General features: G+C 45.9%; 2 protein-coding genes across 2 annotated transcripts; one reads left to right on the top strand and one right to left on the bottom strand.

Annotated features, from left to right (window-relative positions):
• Positions 1-307: 307 nt before the first annotated feature.
• Positions 308-18464, top strand: si:dkey-122a22.2. Its single transcript, XM_034529157.1, has 11 exons — positions 308-444; positions 925-1081; positions 1219-1290; positions 1645-1721; positions 2847-2947; positions 4203-4319; positions 5392-5466; positions 14671-14809; positions 16976-17058; positions 17166-17262; positions 17390-18464. The coding sequence occupies exons 1-11, from the start codon at positions 385-387 to the stop codon at positions 17555-17557; spliced, it is 1146 nt and encodes a 381-aa protein (XP_034385048.1). The 5' UTR covers positions 308-384; the 3' UTR covers positions 17558-18464.
• A 946-nt stretch (positions 18465-19410) lies between these two features.
• zfpm2a (zinc finger protein, FOG family member 2a) lies at positions 19411-23630 on the bottom strand. The gene is made up of 4 exons (XM_034528501.1): positions 23603-23630; positions 23257-23463; positions 22353-22580; positions 19411-21950 (listed from the first exon to the last, which is right to left on the bottom strand). The coding sequence occupies exons 1-4, from the start codon at positions 23628-23630 to the stop codon at positions 19411-19413; spliced, it is 3003 nt and encodes a 1000-aa protein (XP_034384392.1).
• Positions 23631-23873: the final 243 nt, after the last annotated feature.

Below are 23873 nucleotides of genomic sequence, written 5' to 3' on the forward strand. Positions count from 1 at the left end.
TGTCTCTCCATTAATTGCCCTATCAAAGATCCAGTATTTAACAGCATACAACATTATGCATGGCATTGTGATTTGAATTATTCGTTTTGACAGTGACATGTGTTAAATGTAACTATACGACACTAATTGAACAGTGAGCTATACTTTGTGTGAAAGGGAATTTGTATTAAAAGCAAGGGGATTCATAAATAATTGCAAAGTAAAGATCGATAAATGGGGAAGCGCATAGCGAGCAGATTGTGATGTGGTGGCTATCATATCATTTAACGCGCAAAGGGACGGTTTGTCCCTCGTCGGCCTCCGTACCTCCACCAGGAAGTTACAACTAATTCATTCAGTTCGTGTGGTGGCGTTACAAGCGGTTACGACTCTTCCTTTTTCAACATGCGTAGAAGAACCGAAGCCCCAGCATCCAGCAACGAAGCCGTCAATGCCGACAGAAAGGTACTGAACGACAGCTCGCTGCTGCTGAGAGCTCGTGCGCACGTGACAGCAGACCTCTGTTAGCTATGACGAGCTAAGATCAAAGTAAAACTGTCCTCCTTCAGTCGGATCAAGTCTGTACCACGGGAAGAGGACAACTTTAATAACGTAGCATATTTACAGCCTATTCGTAATTTATTGTCTAATAAATCATTAGCGATGTGATTTTTAATCCGGCGTTCACCCAACAACAATAAAATAGAAACAATATTTGGCCTTTTGCGTCAAATCTTCTACATAAAACACCTTGATGCTCTCAATTAACGACCACATGTTATTGCAGGGCATTGGCACCTGTGAAATGCTAAAATTACATCATAAATATAGAGTTTGCAATATGTATGATTTTATATATGCTGGGTATAAGATTTTTCCAACTTTAGGATGCTCCAGTCAGGTTAATGTGTGACTTAACATTTCTTTCTTCTCTACATAAACCAGGATCCCGATAAGAGGCGGCACAGCCCGGCTGAAGGCAGAGTGTCTTACGGCTCCGTGCTCATGACCATTGGAAAGTGTTTTCTCTTGATCATCTTCATCCCTCCGTTTCTCAACTATGCATCGCTGCAGAGAGAAGGACAGATGCTCTTCCCTAAAGGTTCTTTATACCAAAGTCCATTTTATAGTCACCCGCAAAACACATTTTTAAGAATACATTTATTACGTGTGTTACAGGTGTGTTACATGCGTCACCGGCCTAATCTTTCACTCAATTCTTCTGCCTTTTTCATCCAGATGGCCAGGTTGTTGATGTCGGTTTGGGTCAAAAAATGCATCTTTTGTGTAAAGGACAAGGACAACCAGTAGGTAAATACACCTTATGATGATATTCTATGATCTGCCATCTACATCTGGGATACTTGACTTGCTTTGCCCCTAATATTCATCAGATAAAATGTATAATCATCCCCAATCCTCCCATGGCCCTTTCTTTTTTAGAGACAACTATTACTCTATTTTGATGCATTCTTTTGCACCTTGACATCCTATTTACATAAGTAGAAAAGAAATCCCATAGTAAATCAAGTTATTTTCATTGTGTTAAGTAGTCGCCGGACCAAATCCTTAAGCTGAGGATCACTGATCTACATTGTCTGGCACATAGTTGTTGGAGTCAGTTTGCTGACCTCACCCATACCAGTTTGTTTTTTCCTTCTTCAGTCATACTGGACGCACCGACTGGAATGTCCTCGGACGTTTGGTTGCATGTCCAGGAAAGTGTGGCCACACTAACAAAGGTGAGGAAATGACACAATTAACTGTGGATCCTATTGCATCTTAGTGCTATGTTAAAACCATAGGTAGTATAGAAGAAGTATATGTAGTGAGCTGTAACCTCGTATTCAGCATTTTGTCCGTTGCCATCTTGTTTTTTTTGGCAACCAGACGTGACACGAGAGGGTGGAGCTAAGTGCAACTAAATGCTGAATAAGACATTTTTAGAAAACAAAATGTTTTACAATTTAACTTTCGTAAAGTGTTAAAAAAACTCTGAAAGGGTTAATTATTATTAAGTAGTAAGATGAAAACACAGACAACTCCCAGAGTTGGCAGCGCCTGTCAATCACAAAGTAGCCATGCCCTAAAGCAAAGCGTTATGGTCTCTATTTGACTCTAAAAGAAACCTTTGTTTACTAAATTAACATAATGCTGTAATAAAGAAGACTAGAAACTAGAGATTGAGACCAATGTTCACAATGTTTACTGAGTAAATACAATCAAGAGAGAAGTAGAGTTTTCTATACAATCAGACTTCCGTTTGCAGACAGAGGAGTCGCCCCCTGGTGGCCAGTAGATAGAATGCAAGTTCAAGGCACTTCCGCATTGGCTTCACTTTTCAGACCTAGAGGTTGCCGCTTGGTTAAAACAAGTGGGCTCATCAGAAGTGAACAATACATCTCCGATGAATGTAGCTCACGCACCAAGGACATCCACTGTGGTGAACTTTGTTCAGAATCAGTTGCTACGAATGCAGCTTTGTTGTTCGTTGCCGAGGTCACGTAGGGAGAGTTCCAGCGGTGGTGGCTCTGCCACGTCCTCTCCGCTCAACAAGGACTTGGCGCAGCAGAGAGTCGGGGCTGACAGCCTGCCCCGTGTTGTTTGTCTGAGATGTGACTCAAAATGGGTCACAGGCTTGTTGGGGGGGGGGGTCGAGATGCATCTGAACAACAAAATCTCAAAAGCAGTATCGGTGCCCAGTTTACACCATCTCTTATTCATCAATATTACTCGGCCATCATGCATTTTTAAAGCACATCCACAGGTGATGGTGGGGGAGTCCTTACTGAGAGCATCGCATGTGTATGTAGAGCGTGGTGTTATTTATAACCCCCCGTGTCCCCTGTGTTTGTCACGCTGCTCAGGTCTGCACCTTTGACAGAATGGGACTGGGCTTCAGCAAGCGGCTGCTGGCGAATGAAACCACGGGAACCGAGAAGGTTTGGGGGATGTCGACGACTGGACGGTAAGTACACTACTCCAGTAGGCAGTCGTCATTTTGAGTGTGGCGGCGCTGCATTGTACACACACACACACACACACACACACACACACACACACACACACACACACACACACACTGGGCACAGTTGTTGATTCTGAATGAGTGAGTGGGCTGTTTTACACCTGCAGAGCCATCTGTCTCATTCATCTGCCGAGTTTTTATAATTCATTTGTTGACAGTCTGTATGAGATGTGGGCCAAATACACAGTCGTGTGTTGCAGTTGAATCTGAGTGATACTTGCTGACTAGAAAAGCCTCTACTCTTACCAGCATCTACTTTGGAGCATTTTTCAGGCGTCACAGGCGTTTTAGTCTGTTGTATATGTGTTAAAAATCAAAATCCTGTTACCCAGAGCCCTGTATTTGTGTTTCTTGAGCCTGAAAGAAAGGCAAAGAGTCATTCTAAAGCGGAAAAGATCTAAAGTTCACAAAGATAAAGAACTGGGGAAATCGGAAAATCCTTTAATCCGAGAAGCTGGATCCATTAATTGTTTTCGAGTGCTTGGTAGATATGACCAACTTCTACCAAATGGATTGGCATACATATTCCAAGAGGATGAATTTGAATAACTTCGGTGATTACTAAATTACATTTTTCCGTGGAACGCACTCCATGTTCACGTTCCTCACACCGTCTGGGGAGGGGGGGGGAATCGGGCTCCAATCGGCTCGCCTCCGACATCGCGGTGCGCTCGTCGAGCCCTAAATCTGCCCAAAAAGGGTCTGGTAGGGCACCTGGCTCGGAAAGCTGCAATCAATTTCCCAGAATTCAATATCTCAAGGAGATTCGACGACTAACCTTAACCCTGGGAGTCTTGTGAAAACTCCTCATTCCAGTGGGACACCTCAGGTTTGAGTTATTAGCACCACAAACGCAGGGCAGCAGATGGCTCCGAGAGCGTCTCCTGTAATGATGCTCGCTCTGACGATGGAAGTTTGCTGGCGATGTTTTGTTTTTTTCCAGCGGTCCCGCTCGTTTATGCTGTCATCTTTCGGTTTCCAGCAGTGCTGTGTATTTTGCAACACTTATTTTCCCCTTTTTATGAGAATAACTCTTCGTCGACCCGTTAACGAGCTTATTAGAGGTGAACGAGGTTAATGAGGAGCCCTAGTCCCACCGAGCTGAATACAGACACCTCCTGGCCCAGCTCGCGCCGTGTCCTGGTTTAGTTGTGAGATGAATAAGACAAGTGTTGTTGTTGTTGTTGTCTTCCAGGATGGTGGATGATCTGCACCGACTCCTGCAGGCCGCTGCGATAGCCACGCCCTTCATCCTGGTGGGCTCGGAGCTCGGCGCGCTCAACGGCAGGTTCTACAGCCACATTCACGACGTGTAAGTATGCAGCATGTTTAACGTGAAGGTCAGTATTGATCAGCGTGTGAAGAGAGCTGCAGAGCATCATCTCTGGCTCTTCACTATTACCTGTATCTCACCAGTCCCCCTACTTTGCTGAAATACCACTTTGATGTGTGTGTGTGTGTGTCTGTGTGTAAGCCATCATCATCTTCAATTTATTTTGTATAACAAATTAGCCTCAGAGGGCGTTACAATCTGTACACATACGACATCAACATATATAATATATCTTGTGTACAGAATGACCAGAGTTACAGAACATTCAATGCATATGAAAGAAATGATTCATATAATCATCATCATCATCATCATCATCATCATCATCAATTTAGAATAGGTCATCTTAAAGTTTCTTCACAGTACAGCATATATGCTCTGTATGTTGGAATGGTTTATTTCGCAATGTAATATCTTACAGATTACTAGTTATATTGTTTACATGTAATAAGTGATGTACTTATTTAAATGACCTCATTAAAGTAATGTGACATTATATTTGATTACTTTTCATTTTAAACTAGGTTGAAAAGTCCTAAAACCCATATTCAACTTTCAATAACTACAACAGATCACAATTACATGTATTATGTAAATCCGTTACATGTAAAGTTCTGCACGCCTCCCAAACTCTCACTCCACCAGAGTCCACCGTCCTCCCGGTGACTCGGTGATTAACGTGACAAGTAGCCTGCGACGGGCGCCAAAGATTTACTATTTAATCAGGCCCGATGTTGCTGCCGCTAAGGGAGGAAATGAAGGTGGGTGGATGACACCTCTGCGATAGGAAATATTGCTCCTGGATCTGGCGTGTGCGAGGTCATCTATCTATCTGTGGGGGCCGGAGGATGGAAGAACCTACGTGGAACGCCATCCATCTCACGCTCATTACGGCTGTGGTGTGTGTGTGTGTGTGGAGGGAGGGAGGGTAAAGTGGACAAGGGAAGTCAATGAGTCTTAATTCATCCGAGTGTGTGTGTGTGTGTGTGTGTGTGTGTGTGTGTGTGTGTGTGTGTGTGTGTGTGTGTGTGTGTCCTCTCTTTGTCCTCAGGCAAGTGTCGGACCTGGTGCTGATCGATCCCATCCCAGAGGACATTTTCGAGGACGACCAGTGGACGGAGTACTGGTGAGTTCATAACTGGTTTCAGTGTAATATGGGGGGGTGGGGTGAGAAAACGGGAGGATGGGAAATAAAAGGCGCAAGAGAAGGATTGAGAGATGTTGAGGAAGCAGGGGCTAGGGAGGGATGTAGAAAAGAGCGTGGAAAGGGAGTGTGGGGAGGGCGGGGGGCATAATGAGCTCTGGAGGGCAGAGAGGAGGCCAATTTAAAAAAAAAAAATTACAAAAAAATCCAAGGGAAGCGTACCAAGAAAGAGGATTAGGATGAGGAGGGCGGAGGCAGAAGCGACGGCGTGTTTCACAAGCGAACCTCCAAACTCTCTCCCTTATTGGCTTCTGCGGGCTGGAGAATAGTTGATTATCTTTGCTGGGCGGGGCTCATTAGCATGATTGATCGGAAGCCAAAGAAAGCCATTAGCTGATCGCGCTCCTTTTTAGCGTGAAACAGATGAGGGTTGTGGCGCCGCTCGGGACTGAGTGACAGAAAGTGTAATAATCCGTTTTATATATATATATATATATATATATATATATATAACGTGTTAGTCATTGTCATTTCACCTCCGAAGAGACTGTTATTAATCAGTTCTGTAATTTAGCGGCGCACGCTAAGCTCGTAGATGTAGCTGACAGCCGAGCAGTGATGGCTACGTAATGAGCACATCTCTGGAGTGCAAAGAAATATAATAATAATAATAATAATAACAAGTGTTTTCGCTCAAAGCCATTAGATATTTGTTTACAGAATAGCAGTATCCATTATTTGACAGCAAAATAATAATAATTTCCTTTCCAATTAAATACAACATATTGCTCTTCTAGTCAAATAAAAATGTTTTCCAATTGTCCATTAAATTATGTTTTGGACTTAAAAAGGTGTGCTACATAAGATCCAGTTCCTCACTACAACTGTTAAAAAGTAAATTCCCCCTTTTTTAACAGAAATACACAGATTTCTCGGTGCAGAATATCTATTTACAGTTTTTATAGCTCCTCGGAAGTATAACATTGGTTTTGTACAACACTGGAGTTGCGAGTCAACTAGAAACACCAACTGGGAGTTCATATGCACGTTGATATCACAGAAGGATAAAAATATCAACTAATATCAAGTCCTCATTTTGGGCGTGACTCTGTGATTCGCTGCAGCCGTCCACCAATATTAGCTCACATCTCATATGAGCATGAGTGAAGCCAGATAAGAAATGGATCCTTTTAAAATTGCCTAATTTGTACGTGACTCAAAGTGGAGCGGCACCATTTATCAGGGCATGTGTCCAATTATCCTCTGATTAATAGGCATTCATTTCACTGAGTACACCACAGCGCAGCCACAATCCAATTATTCTGTGGAGAAGCAATGGGGAAATGAAAAAAATCATTTTATCATAGGTGTCGGGTTTCAATGAGGGAGTGAAAATAGAAACAGGAATGACGTGCAGTGTGAAGACAGAACGGACGCAGCACGGCGTTCAACTTTTCTTAAATGTTTTCCACCCGTGGGGGATTATGTTTACGGGGATTATGTTTACAGGTTGTTTGTCCGGCCGGCCGTTCTCAAGTTTATTAACATTATTAACATGATCTCAGTAAACGCCTCAAGGGAATTTTCTCAAATTTGGCACAAATATATATATAAACATACATACATACGCACATATATACATACACACACACACACATATTTTCATACATACATATACATACATACATACACACACACATATTTACATACATACATACACACACACACACACACATGCATATGTATATATTGGACAGACATTGATGTAAGCTGCAACATGACTGGTTGGCGAAGGCACACAACATGACAAGGTCGGTAATTCTAGTTTTTGTTGAGCAAGGTGGCGTGTAGTAGGAGTGTGCTCCTCCTCTCTTTTAGATGGGGGGGTTATTGGCTGTCGGAGGTCTTACAGAACTCGGTCCACAAGATGAGCGCTGCAGAAGGGAGCAGGGCTGCACCTGAGCAGGATTGTGCGGAGACCGTATCGGCTTTGCACTGGGACCGGGAGGATTTACACATCAAAGACCCGTTCATTAGCAGAGGCTCGCTCCCAAAATTAGCTTGGTTGCATCTTACAAAATGAATTGCCACCATCTCCCGAGAGTGGTATTTCTGTGTGCGTGTGTGTGTGTGTGCGCGTGCACTTGTTGTAAGGGGTCAATGTTCCTATTTGGGATTTTCTTCTGCAGCCGTCACAGCATGTGTCTCATTTCCTTGCGGGCAAAGATAATTCTGCCTGATGGAAAAATTGAGCAGTGGGTCTAGCATGAGAGATTAGGAGGAAGCCCCAGTGTACGTCTGGACAAATTACATTCTGGATGAGAGCCGCTGGTTTGAGTCACTCAGTGCTGTCAGTCTTTGTTTCAGCAGCATCTCCCCCACTTGAATACAGACAGAAAGATTCCGCACATTTCAACATAAATCCTGACACGTTTTGGGATAAAGACTGGCATCAAAACTTGCATCACATGGCCAGACAGATGCAAAGAGATCACCAATAAGCCCATACGTGATGGACATCTCATTCCAAAGCTTTGGCCCGTAATACACAGCTAAACCTGCACCCTTTAAGCCACAAGAGCATTATTGTTATTGGCTGACATCCAAATTTCCAATTCATTCCAAGCTGTTGAATGGGGGTTAACAGCTGTGAGGACTAACCAGGCAGCAGCAACCACAGCCAATGCAGAAGTGTCCGAAACTTGCATTCTCTCTGCTGACCAGCAGGGGGCGACTCTTCCGGTTGCAAAAAAGAAGTCTGGTTTGTATAGAAGCCTATGAGGAAAATGACTCCACTTCTCACTTTATTTATTAACTCGGGTAACATTTAGGCATACGTTTATAGTCTCAATCTCTAGTTTCAAGTCTTCTTCAATAATAGTAAATTACGGTCCATTTCATGTATCGTCCAGTCGCAGCTCGGTCCTCAACCACTCCAAAGGCTCCTCGTCCCGTCCCTCCACATCTCGGCCCTTTTTTAAAGTGTTTTTGATGACTGTTTTGGGGGAAATGTGATGCTTCGACAGGTTTCTTCCTGCAGGTACCTAGCTAAAGAATCAGAACCTTTTATTGACAAGTATGTTTTCACATACAAGGAATTTGTCATGGTGGGTGGTGCAACAATAGACAATAACATTAACAACAATCAACACAGTGTGAGAATTAAGAAAATAAATATAAGATAAAGTGCACAGACAGGCAGGTTTCAGTACTTTAACCAGTGTAAGTAAGTTTAAAGTGAAGAAAGGACTTGTATCTTGCTCGTATGATGTGTATACCGAGTGTGAACGCACGCACACACACACACACACACACACACAGTATATCAGGGTGCGTCCCGTCTTGATTTGTGTGTGGGTCCGTGAAGACTGGGCGGAGATGGGGAGGTGGAGGGTTGCGTAACGGCAACATGAATGAACCAAAGGTAGAGAGACAGTCATATTTAAATGAGACAAGCTGATTGGCTAACCGTGTCATGGTTTCCGTGTGCTTATTGGATAGAGGGGACCAGCTGATCTGCGCAGCTGGTGTCATGATTGACGGCGCAGAACGATGACAGCGAGTAAACAACGAGTGAGCATGCGTGAGGAATGATTGGCAGACGTACGAGGAATAAATGGCGGGCTTGAGGGGGTGTGGTCTTCCTGTCATTTGTGAGCCCCAAAATGAAAAACGGCCCTTTCTGTCCCGTTCATCATCCTACCTGTTATTAATATGCTGAGCAAGACCCACACACACAGAGTTGTGATCACATTTACACACTGACATACTACTATATACATGAATATGTATGCCTATGCGTATACACACACACAGCTCGCTGCCGGGTGTAGATAATAGACTCGTTTCTCTCGCTCACCTGGAGCCGCTCTGACAGGCAGCGTATGACTGTCACTTTGACCGACGCGAGCGCTCCAGAGTTTCGCAACTGCCGCGTTTGGTTTGATATATAAGCCGGGGCCAGAGCGACGAAGAGCGAGGAAGAAGAGCGACGAAGAAGAGCGTTTCCATCCCTCCTCGCAGCCCTTTTGTTAAGAGGATGGATTTGTCTCCTCTCTAGATATTTAAACATTTCTGCTCTCTATTTCAACATTTCTGCTCTCGGGTGCTAGTTTATCTCATTTTTATTTTTATTTGTTACGTAATCCCATACGTTTGCTCTCTTTGCCCTCCTTGATGAGCAGTAGCAGCCGGCGACGACGCCTCTTCCCCTTCCCTTCAGAACCCCATTCGCTTTCACCGCGAGCTGCGTTCAATAACCCGCTTTTATAAATGTAAAATCTACATATTTATAGGTAATGCATTGCTTTAGTAGGGACGCACTATACAGATTCCATACAGAAAGGCTCCAACAGTGAGCGATTCATTATGCTCCATATTGTGGTACTGTAAATGGCTCCCAGTGTCAGCCTCCCCCCACAGTCCTCTCCTGACTCAGCTGCCATCCTCCCCAGATCCCCCCCCCCCCATCCAGAGACTCCCAGACAAGCAGGGAATGCCAATTAATTGTAATTAGAAGCACTGTAAGCGTAACTATTGCTGTTCCGCTCCGCTAATGAATCAAGGCTGCCCAGTCGCCATCTATTCACCGAGGAGTCAGGCTGACGCCGGCTGTGGAGCAAGACTGACACCTTGTGCTCACTCTGGGGTATGACGCTGTCGGAGCGACCATCATATTTCACATATTCGTCTGCGGGGGCAAGTGCCCTGCTTATTCCCCTATTTGTAAAATGGTTGTGAACGTTTCCATGACCCGAAGTCCCAGCTCTCCGTGTGGTGAAGTATCTGTGGTTCCAGAACCGCTGTTTTGACACCTCTCCCCCGATTTGCAGAGCGATTCAAATGGGGATTGATTTGAAGTGAAACGATTAAGTCTGATTATCTGACGCAGACATGCTACTGAAACGGAACGTCCAATAATGATTGTAGTCGGGGAAAACCATTGTTGACTGTCTTTAGGCAAAAATGAGCACAGTTTATTTAAACGGATTGTGACCAGAATGCATTGACTGCATCGAGGAGCGGCAGTGATTCATTCTTTTTGCTTTGCTTGAGCATATTTCTGTGATGCAAGTTTAATAATCTCCATGAGGAAACTTGGGATGTTACACACTACCAAAGTATAGAGTATTCAAAAAAAAATCCAACGTAAAGCAGAAAAGGAATATTCTATTCATAACTGTTTTCCTTTTGCGTATAATCACCTGAAACTAAGAATCACATAGGGACCTGGTCCTCTTCATGGAGTCAGCCATGTTTCTACAGTAGCCCTAAGTGGACAAACCACTGACTCTTCGAGACTGCCTTTTTTTTTTACCTGAAGGCCACCGTAGTTCTCCGACATGCTTGGGGAGGGAGGAGTGAGCGGAGGAGTGCTCAGCTGGTTGCACTCTCACAACAAACTACGACAGTTTGTCGTGCTGCCTTATGTATTATATTTGTCAGTGTAAAATAAATAATGTATATTAGCTGCAGGCTCTTCTGCTAATGTAGCGATACTGATGTTTAAATAACGTCACATGTAAAATAACATACAAACACTATCAGAATCCATATTCCCCGGTTTTGTCTGAACACTCTGGTTTACTACTTAAAATGAGAGACACTACAGGTAAAAACTGTTCTATTAATGCGCTGTTTTAATGTCAGTTTTGAGATTTGGGGCTTTTTTGCTTTTATGCTGGATTTTGGTATTACTATTTAGATAAGGCCTCATTGGCATATATAACATTTCAGAAAACCTAGAATCCAAAATAATAGTCTTAATGTATGGATCAACTGTGTCATTTCATGATTATCTATAATATATTACTTTTATTTCCCTGTAGTGTCTTCAGAATGTATGTAATTTGTACAATACATATCTATAAATGACGTTTTATTGAAATGATTTAGAGCCAGAAATCTCCACTAAAGACACACACACACACACACCCTGATTGTGTGTATGTGTATTCTGAAGTTGTGTTCATATATCATTCATAGTCTTATTTATAGAACATTTTATTCCTAAAAGATGTTGAAAAATAGAAAACTAAATTATTTCTGGCTGTTTTTCTGATGTATCGAGTAAAACAAAGAGATATCCCAAATTCCCTTTTTAAAAAAAAAAAAGAAAGTTAAAACCTTCCACTTTTCAGATTTTCTGTTCTGGAAATGTATGCGCATGAGATAATGTTGCGTTTGCGTATTTGAACCTAAAATAAAAATAAAAAGCGTTAATCATGGTCTACTGGTTGAACCGTGTCACCTATTCAGCTGCTTTCTGTGTGAGGCCGACTCATCACGGCTCCACGCAACATTTTGGGATGAATTGCTGCGAGACGTATTTTTTTCTCCCTGCGTGAGAGTTGGAGGCCTCATCACGTCCACGTGTCTTCCCTTTTGTAACGGCCCTCTGGAAGTCTTCGCAGGTTTTTCCTTCCTCAAAGTGTTCTTTCGGCGTAATAGTTAGTTGAGCCTCGTGTAATAATCGTGTTTAAATGTTCTCCGCTCATTGTAATAGTTGGCAGGAGCTCGTGTAATAGTTTTAATAATTGTGTGTGCGAGCAGGCTCTCAGGTAACAGAGGCCCTGCATATGGAATGAGATGGTAATGGGGAGGAGGGTGGAAGGGGGGGGGGGGGCCTTATCACTGCAGGGCCAAATTTTTCGACAGTGAATTGCGCAGTTGTAACAAAAGTAACAGAGCGTCCATTCAGCCTGCACTAATCCAGATGGGAAAGTCAAACAGCAGAAAGTCCACGGCACAAACTCATTTCATCACTTTATTAATTTAGATATTGCCTCTTCGCTCCTGTGGGGAGGAGGAGAAGGGAGAAAAAAAACTAGAGCCCCTCTGAAATGACCAACATCGGTGAGGCGTTTTGCTCTACATGGTTCCCCCACTTCGTCTCCTCGCCCGTTATCTGTTTAATTCATCCCGCCAATCTTGGCTGTCTTTACCCACTAAATTTCCCTTTGACACGCATGCCTTGCTTCGCATAATCCTCACTCCGGGGCAGAATTAAAAATGGGAGGTAAAAAAAAAAAAAAGAGGAGGGAATAGGACAGGTGGCTGGAGAATCCTTGAAATAATGTTCAATGCCAGAGCCGGGAATGATTTGACCAGATTCAAACTGGGGGCGCTGATAGGGAAAGAGGTCTTTTTTATTTTTCTCCCTTTTTTTTTTATTTTTTGGAATCAAGGGGTAGGAACAGAGTGACAGGTGGGAAATGTGCAGAGACTGAGAAGTCCCTTAAGAGGCAGGTCGGAGAGTCGGTTCTAAATTGTGGTGCCAGAATGACTTCGTGGGGGGTGGGGGTGGGGGGGGGGGACTGTTGCAAGGAAGATGAAAATGTCAAAATGTCACTCTCCGGAGGTCTGATTTGAAAAGTTTTTCTCTGCCTACCGACGGCGGAGAATTTAGGAACAGACGGCTCGTTCCCTCACATCCTCCTGCACGGATCCATCGGTGGACCCGCGGGGACGGAACACGGCAGCCATGTGCAGAACAACCGTTCCCCCGCCGCTCGTACCGGCCTTATCCGCCCCATCAGGGGCCGACATGCTTTGCCGGAGCAGCGACACTTCTTTAAGGTGGCGGCGCGTCATATCGACAACAGGCGAAATGGGTTATTTTTTATTTTTTTTACAACCTAGGAGTGCAGCGCTTGTGATGGTGTGGGGGGGGGGGGGGACGGCGATACGATCAGGTGTGCGACGGCAGCGGAGCGGCGCCGAGGCCTGGAACGTTGTCGACCGCGCTACCCGGCTTGTGCTGTGACAAAAGATACTGTTGCAACTCCAGTTGTGGTTCTCTACTGAATAGTCAATTGAAACAGGATAATACATCCCGTTTTTTGATCAATGATCATTTGCAAAGTTTGGGGGTAGGGGGGGCACTCCAATGGTTGCTACATAACCGCAACATCCACGTTTATCACTCCCTGGTTTCCTGTTTATGAATCCACTGTCAAACGGAAATTAATCTCCAAAGTTAGCGATCCACCCACGGAGACGTTTTCACGGAAACCCCCAAATGACGACCTCACGGTGCATTCAAGGACTGGATGAGTGACACTGGTGAAATAATCGACAAATACATTTGATATTTGATCAAGTTGTTTCCTATTTGTTTATCAGGTATTGAAACTGACTGAATATAGTAGAGAGAAACTGATAGCACACACTGTGAGTCTGGCCCAAATCAGGAGTAAGACTAAGACAGGGACGAGTGTTCCCCGGTGCAGGGGGGTGGGGGTGGTGGTGGTGGTGGTGGTGGTGGGGGGGGGGGGGCTGATCTACAGCGTGTAGGGGCAGGCTGCGCAGCGCGGTGGCAGCGGCGGCACTATTGATTGGGCTCCACAGGCTGAGACCAGCCAATTCAGGGCACCAGTGAGCCGAGACCGATTGGGCCTCCTGAGTTACAAAATCCCAAAGCTCTTCTTCACTCATCTGCCAAGAAAAAAAAAGAAAGTATTTCTCATTCCTCAGGCAAATGTTTTCCAAGAGAAAGTTTGAGATTTTGGGGGGGTTGAAAATTGTATGACATCTTGAGTCACTGTAAAATAAAATCACCCTTTTGTTGTCGTAATGGAGCCGTTCAGAAGTGTTGTTGAACGTTTTGAAGTCATGTGACGGCTACGACGGAGACTTGATGATGCTGTGATTTGAGTCTCCCTTTTATCATCTTTCAAGACATTGTTTTGGATTTACATCCCAGAATGTCTCCTCCCCTTTCCTTCCACAGTAGCAGGTGGTTGTTTCTTTGATGGCCTTTTACGTCACTGTGCTACCTGCTGGGGCAGCATTGAGCAAGCCAAGGGGGTTATGGGATGTTTTCATTTAGCCCTCCATCTCTCAGAGCAGATGGCATCATGTTCACATTCCCATGGAGGTTTATGGACTATTATAGTATTTTGAATAGACATAATATAAATATCAGTCACTCACTGGCTGGCAACTTTTGAAGTTTTGTTTTGTTATATCATTCTATGATCAATTTGTCATAATTTTCGTTGTTTATTTTGTCAAAAATGTGATTTTGCACTTTTTTTTTCTCCATACGATTTTAACTCATTTAGTCGGCGTGTTTTTAGCTGAAGTGGCCGGAAAAAAACAGTGCAACAGTTAAACAATTGATGTGTGTGTGTCTCTCTCTCTATCTGTGTGTGTGTGTGTGTGTGTGTGTGTCTCTGTCTTCAGGTATGGTAAGCTGTTGCCCTCGCTCCAAGCCAGCCAGTTTTCAGCTGCTTCGGGGCTGAGCCGCATGCTGATCATCCTCGGGGTGATCGAACCCTCTGTGAAAGGGGAAAATGTTTCAGAGGAGGTCATCCAGCGTCAGGTCGGGCTAAAACACACACACACACACACACACACACACACACACACACACTGCATATGCCCCAAAGGCTGTGTGACATAGATTGTTTAAGAATGTTTTTAAGGTGCAGAAATCTTTTTTGTTGTTGTAATTGTTGCGTTCCACTTACAATGACACATCAGGGTTTGAGGATAAATATAACGAGTCATCAAGCCAGGAAAGTGCTTAAAAATACCATAAATGTTGACACCTCTGTAGTCTGAAGACGACTCCTTTTCTCTGTTCCTCTGCTCGGGCAATTCCTGTGCTTTCACCTCATTTAGGAACATAAAGGTAAAAAAGGGGATACGTTGCTTTGCGGCCACATGGTGGTGCTAGTGTGAGTATAATCCCGTCTCCACCCCCCCACCCCTTTCCTCAGCAGCGAGATGCGAGTGGGTGATGACTGCTGAGGCGTTTGTGTCTCGGTGTCGACCGGCGCCCTGTGATTCTTCTGGCGCGCCGGGCGTCACTTCTTGAAATAGACGAGAATTGAACCCGTTCCCCGGAGCTGACGCGGCGCCGCCGTGCGCCCCGTTATCTCCTGACTCCGGCTATATCGTAAACGCGTCCCTCTGACAGGCCGTGCAGGCGGCGAGGGAACCGCCACACGCTTTTTCTCTTTTTTCTTTTGCCGTGTGTTGCAGATGAAGTTCCTCCCTTTTTTTGTTTGTTTTCTTTTTAGATTTCGCTAACATGAAGTCTTGCAGTCATTTATTTTTTGACCTGCAATGGAAAACATCTCATGGGTGAATGCTCTGTGTAGGGTGACACCTTTTAATATAACAGGGAAGCATTAGAGACATGGAGAAAGAGAGATTGTTGCAGGGGAGGCTAATTAAACCGCGCCGTCCCAGTTAAAATTCTTCCTTTCTTTTAAATGTTTCTTTCATTTGAGACGTCGGTGACCCTCCGACCAACACTCGGTGACGTCTCTAGCGTCCGTCCAGCATCACATTTGTTCACTGTTGGTTTAAGATGGCGCCGTTCTCTGCAGCCAGCCACCCACCCACGATTTTGATGGCAGCAGTGATGAGGGACCCATTTCAGCTTTTCAAGTATTAGTCGTTGCCAGAGAGATAAGGGACATCATTGTGCTGGGATCCTCCAAGGACAGAGAGAGGTTTTGCAGACGGGCTAGTGAAGGTTATAACACGCAAGCACACACACAGACGGACACACGCACACACACACACACACACACACACACAAGCACGGTCACAAGCTCGTCGGACTCAATAGAGCATGCAGTCCATTTCTCAAGGGCATGTTCTGTAACCGGCGCTTAATTGAACCGGAGCAGAATTGTTTGCCGCTATGTTAGCGGCACCAAAGCTATCTGGTCTCATCGCATGTGGGGAGGAGGTACGTGCACAGTCGGAGGAGTCGGAGGAGTCGGAGGAGTCGGAGGAGTCGGAGGAGTCGGAGGAGTCGGAGGAGTCGGAGGAGTCGCGTCTCTTCCCTGGTTAGCGCGTGGTGAACTCTCCCTGCCCTGAGCCGCAGAATCCCAGAACCGAGACGGAGATTTTCAATGTCACATCAGTATTCTGGTCTGAGCAGAAACACAGACTTGATTTTTACATGTTCTCCAAAATCATCGGGGGGGGGGGGGGGGAAGAGCGAGTATTACGTCTTGCTTTGGCATCGGAAGACGCTGACTCAGGGATTCAATCAAAGTATAATCATACTGTAAGTTATAATAAATGACGGGGGGGGGTGCTGTTCTAAATAAAGTGAGGCTTTGTAAAGATCTTGTGCACCACACGTATACACACAAATGTGTCTGTCCCAATTTTGGATTACGCTGCAGGAATCTGGGGTGATTGTAAAAAATACGAATAAAAATATTTTTTTTTTAAAGTGCAAAGCGGAGCTATGCTTTTTTTTTCTTCTTTTTTTTTTGGAACGTGCATAAAATGGCCTCAGAAATTGTCAGCGTGTGGTGAAGCGGGACGGGAGCGGCGGCTGTGGACTAGCTCGATTAACATGTCTGCCAATAGACTTACCCAACAGACCTTTTATTGGATTCCTCAGATTATTATCCACCGAGTTGCTCTCTGTATTTGTCACGTGGCGCTCTTCCTTTTTGTTTTCCGTTGCCTCTGAAAGTAACGTAAGCTTTTCTCCATTTCTCTCTGTCCGATTTAGAAATACCTGCTGAGTAACCCGGCCCACCAGAGCGGTGCTGTGGATGAGCATTACTTTCTGAATGAAAGTGCATCTCAAGTGAGGTACGGCGAACCGCCCGTTTTCCGGAACGTTTTTTGCATGTTTTGATGTGGAAGTCGAGATAGAAATTGTATAATATTTCATTTTTTGTTGTTGCTGTTTTTAACAGGGATATCACAAAGTTTAAGCCCCTCTCCAGCAGGACATCAGTGAGCGTGATCACCGGCGATTCCTTTGACCAGGAAATACCAGAACATCTAAACCAGGTGAGCGTGTCACCGTATAGCCGCACGACTCCACGGTGCATTGTTAACTCTTGTACAGGCACACGACAATAGTGTAGTCCCACTCGTGTAAAAAAAAAAAAGAAGATCTTTTTTTTCTCTGCACCAGATGGTCGCCGAGCTTCAAAAGAAGTTTCTGGAGGAGTCCTACCCGTCAGCCAATCACATTCACATAAAAGGAGCCGACCGGCGAATGATCTACAAGAAGCCATCTGCCATCAGCCAGCACCTGAGGAAGCTCGTCAACCGACGACAAGCCAAACAGCAGAGCGAGTGACCCGTGGCCAACGTGCAACAATAGCGCAGACACGGACAGGCTAAATCATTGGATATGTTTTAAATATTCAATAAAGTATTTCAAGTTATCTTATTTTTTAAAATTTATTTATTTAATTTATTTTGGTAATTTTGTCCCTTGCAGCAATCGGTAGAGATTGTGTTCATGTCTGGTGAGGTTCATCAAAGTCCATTTTTGCTCACTGGAATTGAAAATAACTGGAGGGTTATTCAGTGCGATGACATATTTGCTGTCTTAGTCAGGAAATCTTATCTTTTTTTCAAGTTGTTATTTCAGTCTCTGGCCAGAGACACAAAATTAATACATTACTCCTTATCAATGTAAAGGCCACACACACACACACACACACGCCACTGCTCATTTTATCTCATTCGGTTAAGTCTTAATATCCCGCCTGGTTGTAGCCACAGGGAAAGGTGCATCGAGTTCCTCGCTGTCTCTCTTGCGTCAGCGTCATTTGTCACTCGCATATAATTGAGTCGCGTCACAGTTGTAGACCTCCATCTTTGGGCTTTTTAATCCGCGAACAGATGAGTCTGGCCTGCAAAGCGGTGTTTTTTTTGTAAATCCGTCTTTCGTGTACGTTTTTTTTGCGTCTGTTTTTAGCTGCGCTGAGCTCACCGGTGTGTGTGTGTGGACTGTTTGGATGAAAGAAAGAGCAGACGGCATTGGTTTATCCTGAGGATTTAAGTTTAATTATGACACCACATCAAAATAAAAATTTCCAACAGATCTGGAATTTAATTCCATCCATATACATGCATAGCAACAACGTTTTAAGAAACATTTTCTCCCATAATCAGGACATTGGAATGATCATTTTACATCAGTATCCCCACTGACCTCCCACCCATCTTGTTCACCGGCAATAAACGTAATTCTTGTACAACGTCTTTTTTTTTTTCTTTTTTTCTTTTTTTTCTTTCTTCCCTTCGGGGCGGGGGGGGGGGGGGGTTACAAATAATTATATGCACAGTCCACCCCCCCCCCCATTTCATAATACTGCTTTTCAGTAATGTTCCCTCATTTACAAAGTATTGCATTGAGAGCAAAAAATTCCAAAAAGGGAGACCAAAGTGTATCATCAAACAGAAATACGAGTACTATACAAGAATGCTGCCATCCTCATGAAAACATCCACATCTGAGTTGAAGAAAAGAGACGGGGACAAACAGCCACATATGTATGCAAAGCCATGTGTATATGCCAAAATGTGAGATGCAGGGTTGTGCCTGCATCACCCTCAAATGGTGATTTATTTAAGGCAAACAAGTCATTAGTAGCAATCTGTAAGTGACATTTGGGCATATACAGAAACTGGTACAGCAAATAAGAATACACAAGTGCCTCAGTAGCTATTTTTGTGTCTAAAATGCATCTCATTTTTGTATTGTCTATCTGTTTCATTGAGCCTACACTACAGTGTAAACAATGTGTGCTACACAAGAATGACTATACAATAACATTACAAACAACTCTGATATAAATTTCATTTTTGAATTTAAATTAAGATCACTACTCCTATTAATACTGATTGTAAAATAAATTAATGTAAAAGTGGCACCAATATTATTCTTGATTCATTTTTCTTCATTTTTTTTCTTTTTTGTATTTTCTTTTTTAACCAATGGTTTTGCATTTTTAAGTCTTAAAACGATGAAAGAAGAAGCTTCTCTTGATTGTCCACAAGCAGCGTGTAGCACTGCGTGATGCACTATTCCAGACACGACAGTGTGCCAAAGGGAGGGGGGGGGGGGGTGGGAAGGAGGGAGGGGGAGGGAGGGGGGGACAAGGTGTCGGGATGGAGAAGAAGAGCGCCGCGTCTTCCCCACTTATTTGACATGCTCCGCAGCATGTGATGAACAGTAAAACTTCTTATGGGTAATAAAGTTTGACAGGTTGTTGAACTGGATGTCACAGAGGCGGCAGTACTTGCCACTTCCAGAGCCGTTCACGCCTTTGTTGGCCGTGGGCGGCGCCTCCTCGCTCGGAGACTTGGAGGAGGGCGACATGTTCTCGTTGGAGTCGGCCTGGTTCTCGCCGGCCCACGTAGGCGACGGATTGGGAGGTTGGCCGTCTGCCTGGGGCTGATTCTCCTGCTGCGGTGGAGCGGTGCCCGAACGCTCCTCGGGCTTGTGTCCCCCGTTCACGATGACCATGCCCCGGTTTTTGGGGAGTAAAGGAAGGGGCTCCTTGCCAGGGTGGGGGCAGCCATTAGCAGCAGGCTGCTGGGGCTGCTCTCTGGTCGCTCCGGTCTCTCCTCCTGCGCCTCCTCCCCCGTTAACGCTCTGCTCCTGATCGCTGGCCTCTCCCTGCATCACTGGTCCCCCAGTCACATAATCGGTTGGCTTTATCCCAAAATACGGCGATAGTTGCTCGGGACCTTTCACCTTCTTTATTGCTCCGGGATAAAGGCAGTGGGGCAGAAACATACTCTTGTTCTCGTCTTTTGACGGGATGAGCTGGGGCTCGGCAAAAGGCTTGAGTCCCGGCACGGTCCCCAGGTGAGGGGGGAACACGCCTCCGTTCTGCACCATCCCCTTCCCGTTGCCGTTCTTCTCACATTTGCCGGGGCTCTTATCGTAGACGTCATCGGGGTTGTTATTGCCTTCGCTCTTCACATCTGGGAACATGGTCGGCTCCAGGCTGCCAGTCTCGTTGTGTTGCTGCTGCTGTTGAGCGGCGGCGGCGGCGGCGGCCGTCGCAGGGCAAAAGTTCTGTTTGTGCGCCAAGTAGTTCTCCACCTTGTTAAAACTTATCTTGCACACGGCACATTCGTGGTAGTCCAACAGTCTTTTCGGGGAGCTACATGTCTTGTCGGAGATGGGCGAACACTTTTTGCTGAGATCAATAGGGGCGTCCAGCTCCTGCTGCTCCACTGTATTGCATTTGGGCGCCAGGATGGGTTTAGTGACAGTCAAGGAGGCCTCCAGGTGTTTGGGTACCATACCGGGGAAGATGTCACAGCGCGGGTGGAAGCGGTCTGCTAGGCTCTCTACGGCTTCCTGGGATGTACAAGGGTTCATAGGAGGAACTCCGAGGAAACCTGGCTGACCCATAGGGTTCCTCTGGTGGTCTTGGTCTGGGAGACACATCTCATACATCTTCCTGCGCTTGCGGGCCCTTATGGTTCTCTGCATGGAGGGTACCTTGTTGCTGGACATGCGTTTCATGGGCGGGTCGTGACGCGTGGCACAGTAGTACTGCTTGTGGACCATGAAGGTCTCGTGGCGGCTGAAGGTGATATTGCAGGCCTCGCAGGTTGTCTTGTTCGGGTCATTGTCACTTTCCACCAAACCCGTACTGGGGCTTTTCCCCTCCAACTGCTTGCCATTCAGCCTCTCCTCAGCCCCAGTCGGGGTAGAGACCTTCTTCACCTGTCCGGCTAGATCCTTATCGGGCCCTTTGACCCCAGCGTTGATCATGTCCAACACATTGGAGTTCAGACAGGCGGACTGCATGATGTGGTTGTCGGCGTCTGTCGGGTGGCAGCTGGTCAACATGCTAACAGAACTGTGACCGCTGTTGGGGCTCACCGCCTCGGGAACCTTGTCCGAGAGGGCGGAGAAGTCCGGGGACTTTGCCATGTGTTGCCAGCGGCTGTTACAGTAGTGCTTTTTGTGGACCAAATAGTTGTCCAGGTTGCTGAAGGTGATATTGCATTCGAAACAGGTGGCCCCTTTGGGCATAAGAGGACTGTAGATGACAGGGGGGTAGCTGTTCCCTCCGTGGCGCAGCCTCCGGTGAACGAGCTCTGACATTTTAGCCAGAATCTCAGAAGCCTGCGGGACTACTGAAATGTCTTGGGAGAAAGCAAACTGAGACAAGAAGGGGCCCATGGGAAATGTAGGCATGTTATGCTGCACAGGGGAGGAGGCCAGCCGGGGGCTGGAGGGCTCAGACTTGATCCTAGTGTAAGAAAAACTGGCTTTGCTGCCTGGGTGGGCCTCTCCCTTCTGAACAGACAGCATGGGCTTCTTCTCAGCCTTGTCAGCCTCTCCGTCTGTGCAGGTCTCCTTGTTGAGGGTCCCTTTGGGACTTCCCAGCAGAGCATCCTTCCTGTTGGCCAGCTCAGCGCGGGCCTGCTGCTGCTGCTGCTGCTGCTGCTGGAGGCTTTCCTCGGGCCCCCTGGGGGAATGCTCGGTGCCGTCGCCTTCCCTGTGAAGTTTGCTGCCGTGCCCATGTAAGTCCTGATGCTGTAAGAGTTCCCTGTGGCTCTGGAAGCTGATATGGCAGTGATTGCATCTGAAGGCCGCCTGTGACAGGTGAGACATGATGTGATGCTGGAATGTAATAAGAGAATCTGCCGTGTAGTTACAGATTGTGCATTTCAAGCTGGTGCCAGGAGGGAGGCTCTCTTCCATTTTGACACCTGTGAAGGAGATAAAAGGGAGAAATGCTCAGAATCTCGCCTCCCACTTCTCCTTTAGAGTTAACTGTAGAAACCATCAAACGCTCATGCATTATGCCAAGCTTATTCCCCTCCACTAGATATATTTTTTTTTTGCTCAAGGATAAACTGTCAACTGTGGTGGCTGACAGGAGGATATGTATATTTTTTTGAAAAGAAACGACTGTCATTTTTCCAAACCTGTGTAAAACTCTTGTTTCTAAAACACTTTTCAGACCTCTTTTCTTTTAACAATTCATTGAAAGTAGCCATCATCAAGAACCGTGATAATATTTATTTAAAAAAACAAAAAAATCTTTTTCAATCTGTTGTGTTTTAAAATCTACTTTTATGCACACACTGCCCCGTGACGCTGTCACTCACCACTGTGCGAGGTGCTCAAGTGCATTTCCAGGGCTCTGGCTCCGGAGAAGCTCTTGTTGCACTGCGGGAAGGGGCACATGCTGGCCGTCTGATGAGGGCCGTTGTCGTTGTCCTCCACCACCGTCTCTGGCTCCCTCTGCCGCCCGCTGCAGTAGTACATCAGATGGGCCTGCAGGTTCCTCTCGCTCCGAAACCAGATTCCACATGCCTTGCAAGGGAAGATGTCCTCTGGAGGGACACAGAAAGGGGACGGAAGGGGACACGATATCAGGATGTATCCGGTACTTTCATATTCTTGCACAAAAGATAAAGAGCGTGTGTGCACGCACGCACGCACACACACACACACGTATGCTCCTCTTCCTTCTCCACTAACTCGGACTCTCAAAGCCCGTGTTAAAAGGCTTTTCCACCAAATCCTCAGCTGCTGCATATCGCTGCGTCGCTACCACTCGCTTGGTGCCCTTTCTCAAGGGCAAACAAGAACACTGGACCATCTGCTTACAGAAGCCTCCCTGTCGAGCTGAACCCAGATAGCCCTCGCTAAGTAAACAAACACACTATTTGCATGAGGCGAGTATTTTGCAATTAACACGTTCGCGCGAGCCTCGGTGTGTTTATGTGAACCCAAAACTTGAAGGTCGATGGCTCTTATCTCCAGTGCAGAGACTCATCTGGGTTAATCTACGCCCGGCGGAGACGACGCTCCTTGTTAAGCAGGTGACTGAGTGCAGGCTGCGGACTGTGTGTGTGTGCGTGTGAGAAAGAGAGAGAGACACACACACACACACACACACACAGGAGGGGAGAAAGAACGAGAGCGTGTGCACGTGCGATTGCGAGCGGCGAGAAAAACAAAAGCCCGTCTCGTTCCAGCTCCTGTTCGGTGCACTCGGACACTCACTGTTGACGATGGCGGTGGGCAGGATGGACGCCATGGCGGCCTGCTGCGGCAGGAGCTGGATGCTGTCGAGCAGCCTGGCTGGGTACATGCCCTCACTCAGAGACATGTGGTTCACCGCCTGCAGACGCGAGTCAAAGTCCACGGCGAACGCCACCAGCTCCTCGCCCTCCATCATGTTCTTGGTGGTGGTGCACCACAGTTGGCCACCTGGACAAAGCAGAGAGACGGAGGAGACGTTTTAAATGCTTGCTGCGAGAGGAGGAAAAAAAAACTAAAGCGTTGCTGCCTGCACACACGAGTCGTTCTGGACTTGAATGTCAGGACGTTATGCAACGTAAGGACTCACACGCCGCCTTGGGTGGCGTGCACAACATCTCCACAAGTCAGCGTTTCAATGGCGGGTTGCGTAACACAGCATTCTCACAGCATTGGAGAAAATATATATATATTTAAACGTTCCCAAAATCAGTGCCCACACGTTGCTCTGCATACTCATGAGGGTTATTCTTGTTGGTGTAGCTCCAAGAAGAAGTCCTCGACGATTGGATTGAAGACAGAGACGCTTGTTTGTGGAAACCTGAATGTCAATGTGGTTCGGAAATCTCACCGACCGATAT

This window comes from Cyclopterus lumpus, chromosome 25, assembly GCF_009769545.1.
Source record: "Cyclopterus lumpus isolate fCycLum1 chromosome 25, fCycLum1.pri, whole genome shotgun sequence".
NCBI lineage: Eukaryota > Metazoa > Chordata > Actinopteri > Perciformes > Cyclopteridae > Cyclopterus > Cyclopterus lumpus.

Excerpts from the sequence above, each read along its gene's own strand:
- si:dkey-122a22.2 (XM_034529157.1), top strand. The coding sequence starts at position 385 with ATGCGTAGAAGAACCGAAGCCCCAGCATCCAGCAACGAAGCCGTCAAT. Across the intron at positions 1,722-2,846 it reads GTGTGGCCACACTAACAAAG|GTCTGCACCTTTGACAGAAT; the intron begins GTGAGGAAATGA and ends CACGCTGCTCAG. Across the intron at positions 5,467-14,670 it reads GACCAGTGGACGGAGTACTG|GTATGGTAAGCTGTTGCCCT; the intron begins GTGAGTTCATAA and ends CTCTGTCTTCAG.
- zfpm2a (XM_034528501.1), bottom strand. The coding sequence starts at position 23,630 with ATGTTGTGCACGCCACCCAAGGCGGCGT. Across the intron at positions 23,464-23,602 it reads CACGCCACCCAAGGCGGCGT|GTGGCCAACTGTGGTGCACC; the intron begins GTGAGTCCTTAC and ends TGCTTTGTCCAG. Across the intron at positions 22,581-23,256 it reads GCCCACCGCCATCGTCAACA|AGGACATCTTCCCTTGCAAG; the intron begins GTGAGTGTCCGA and ends GTGTCCCTCCAG.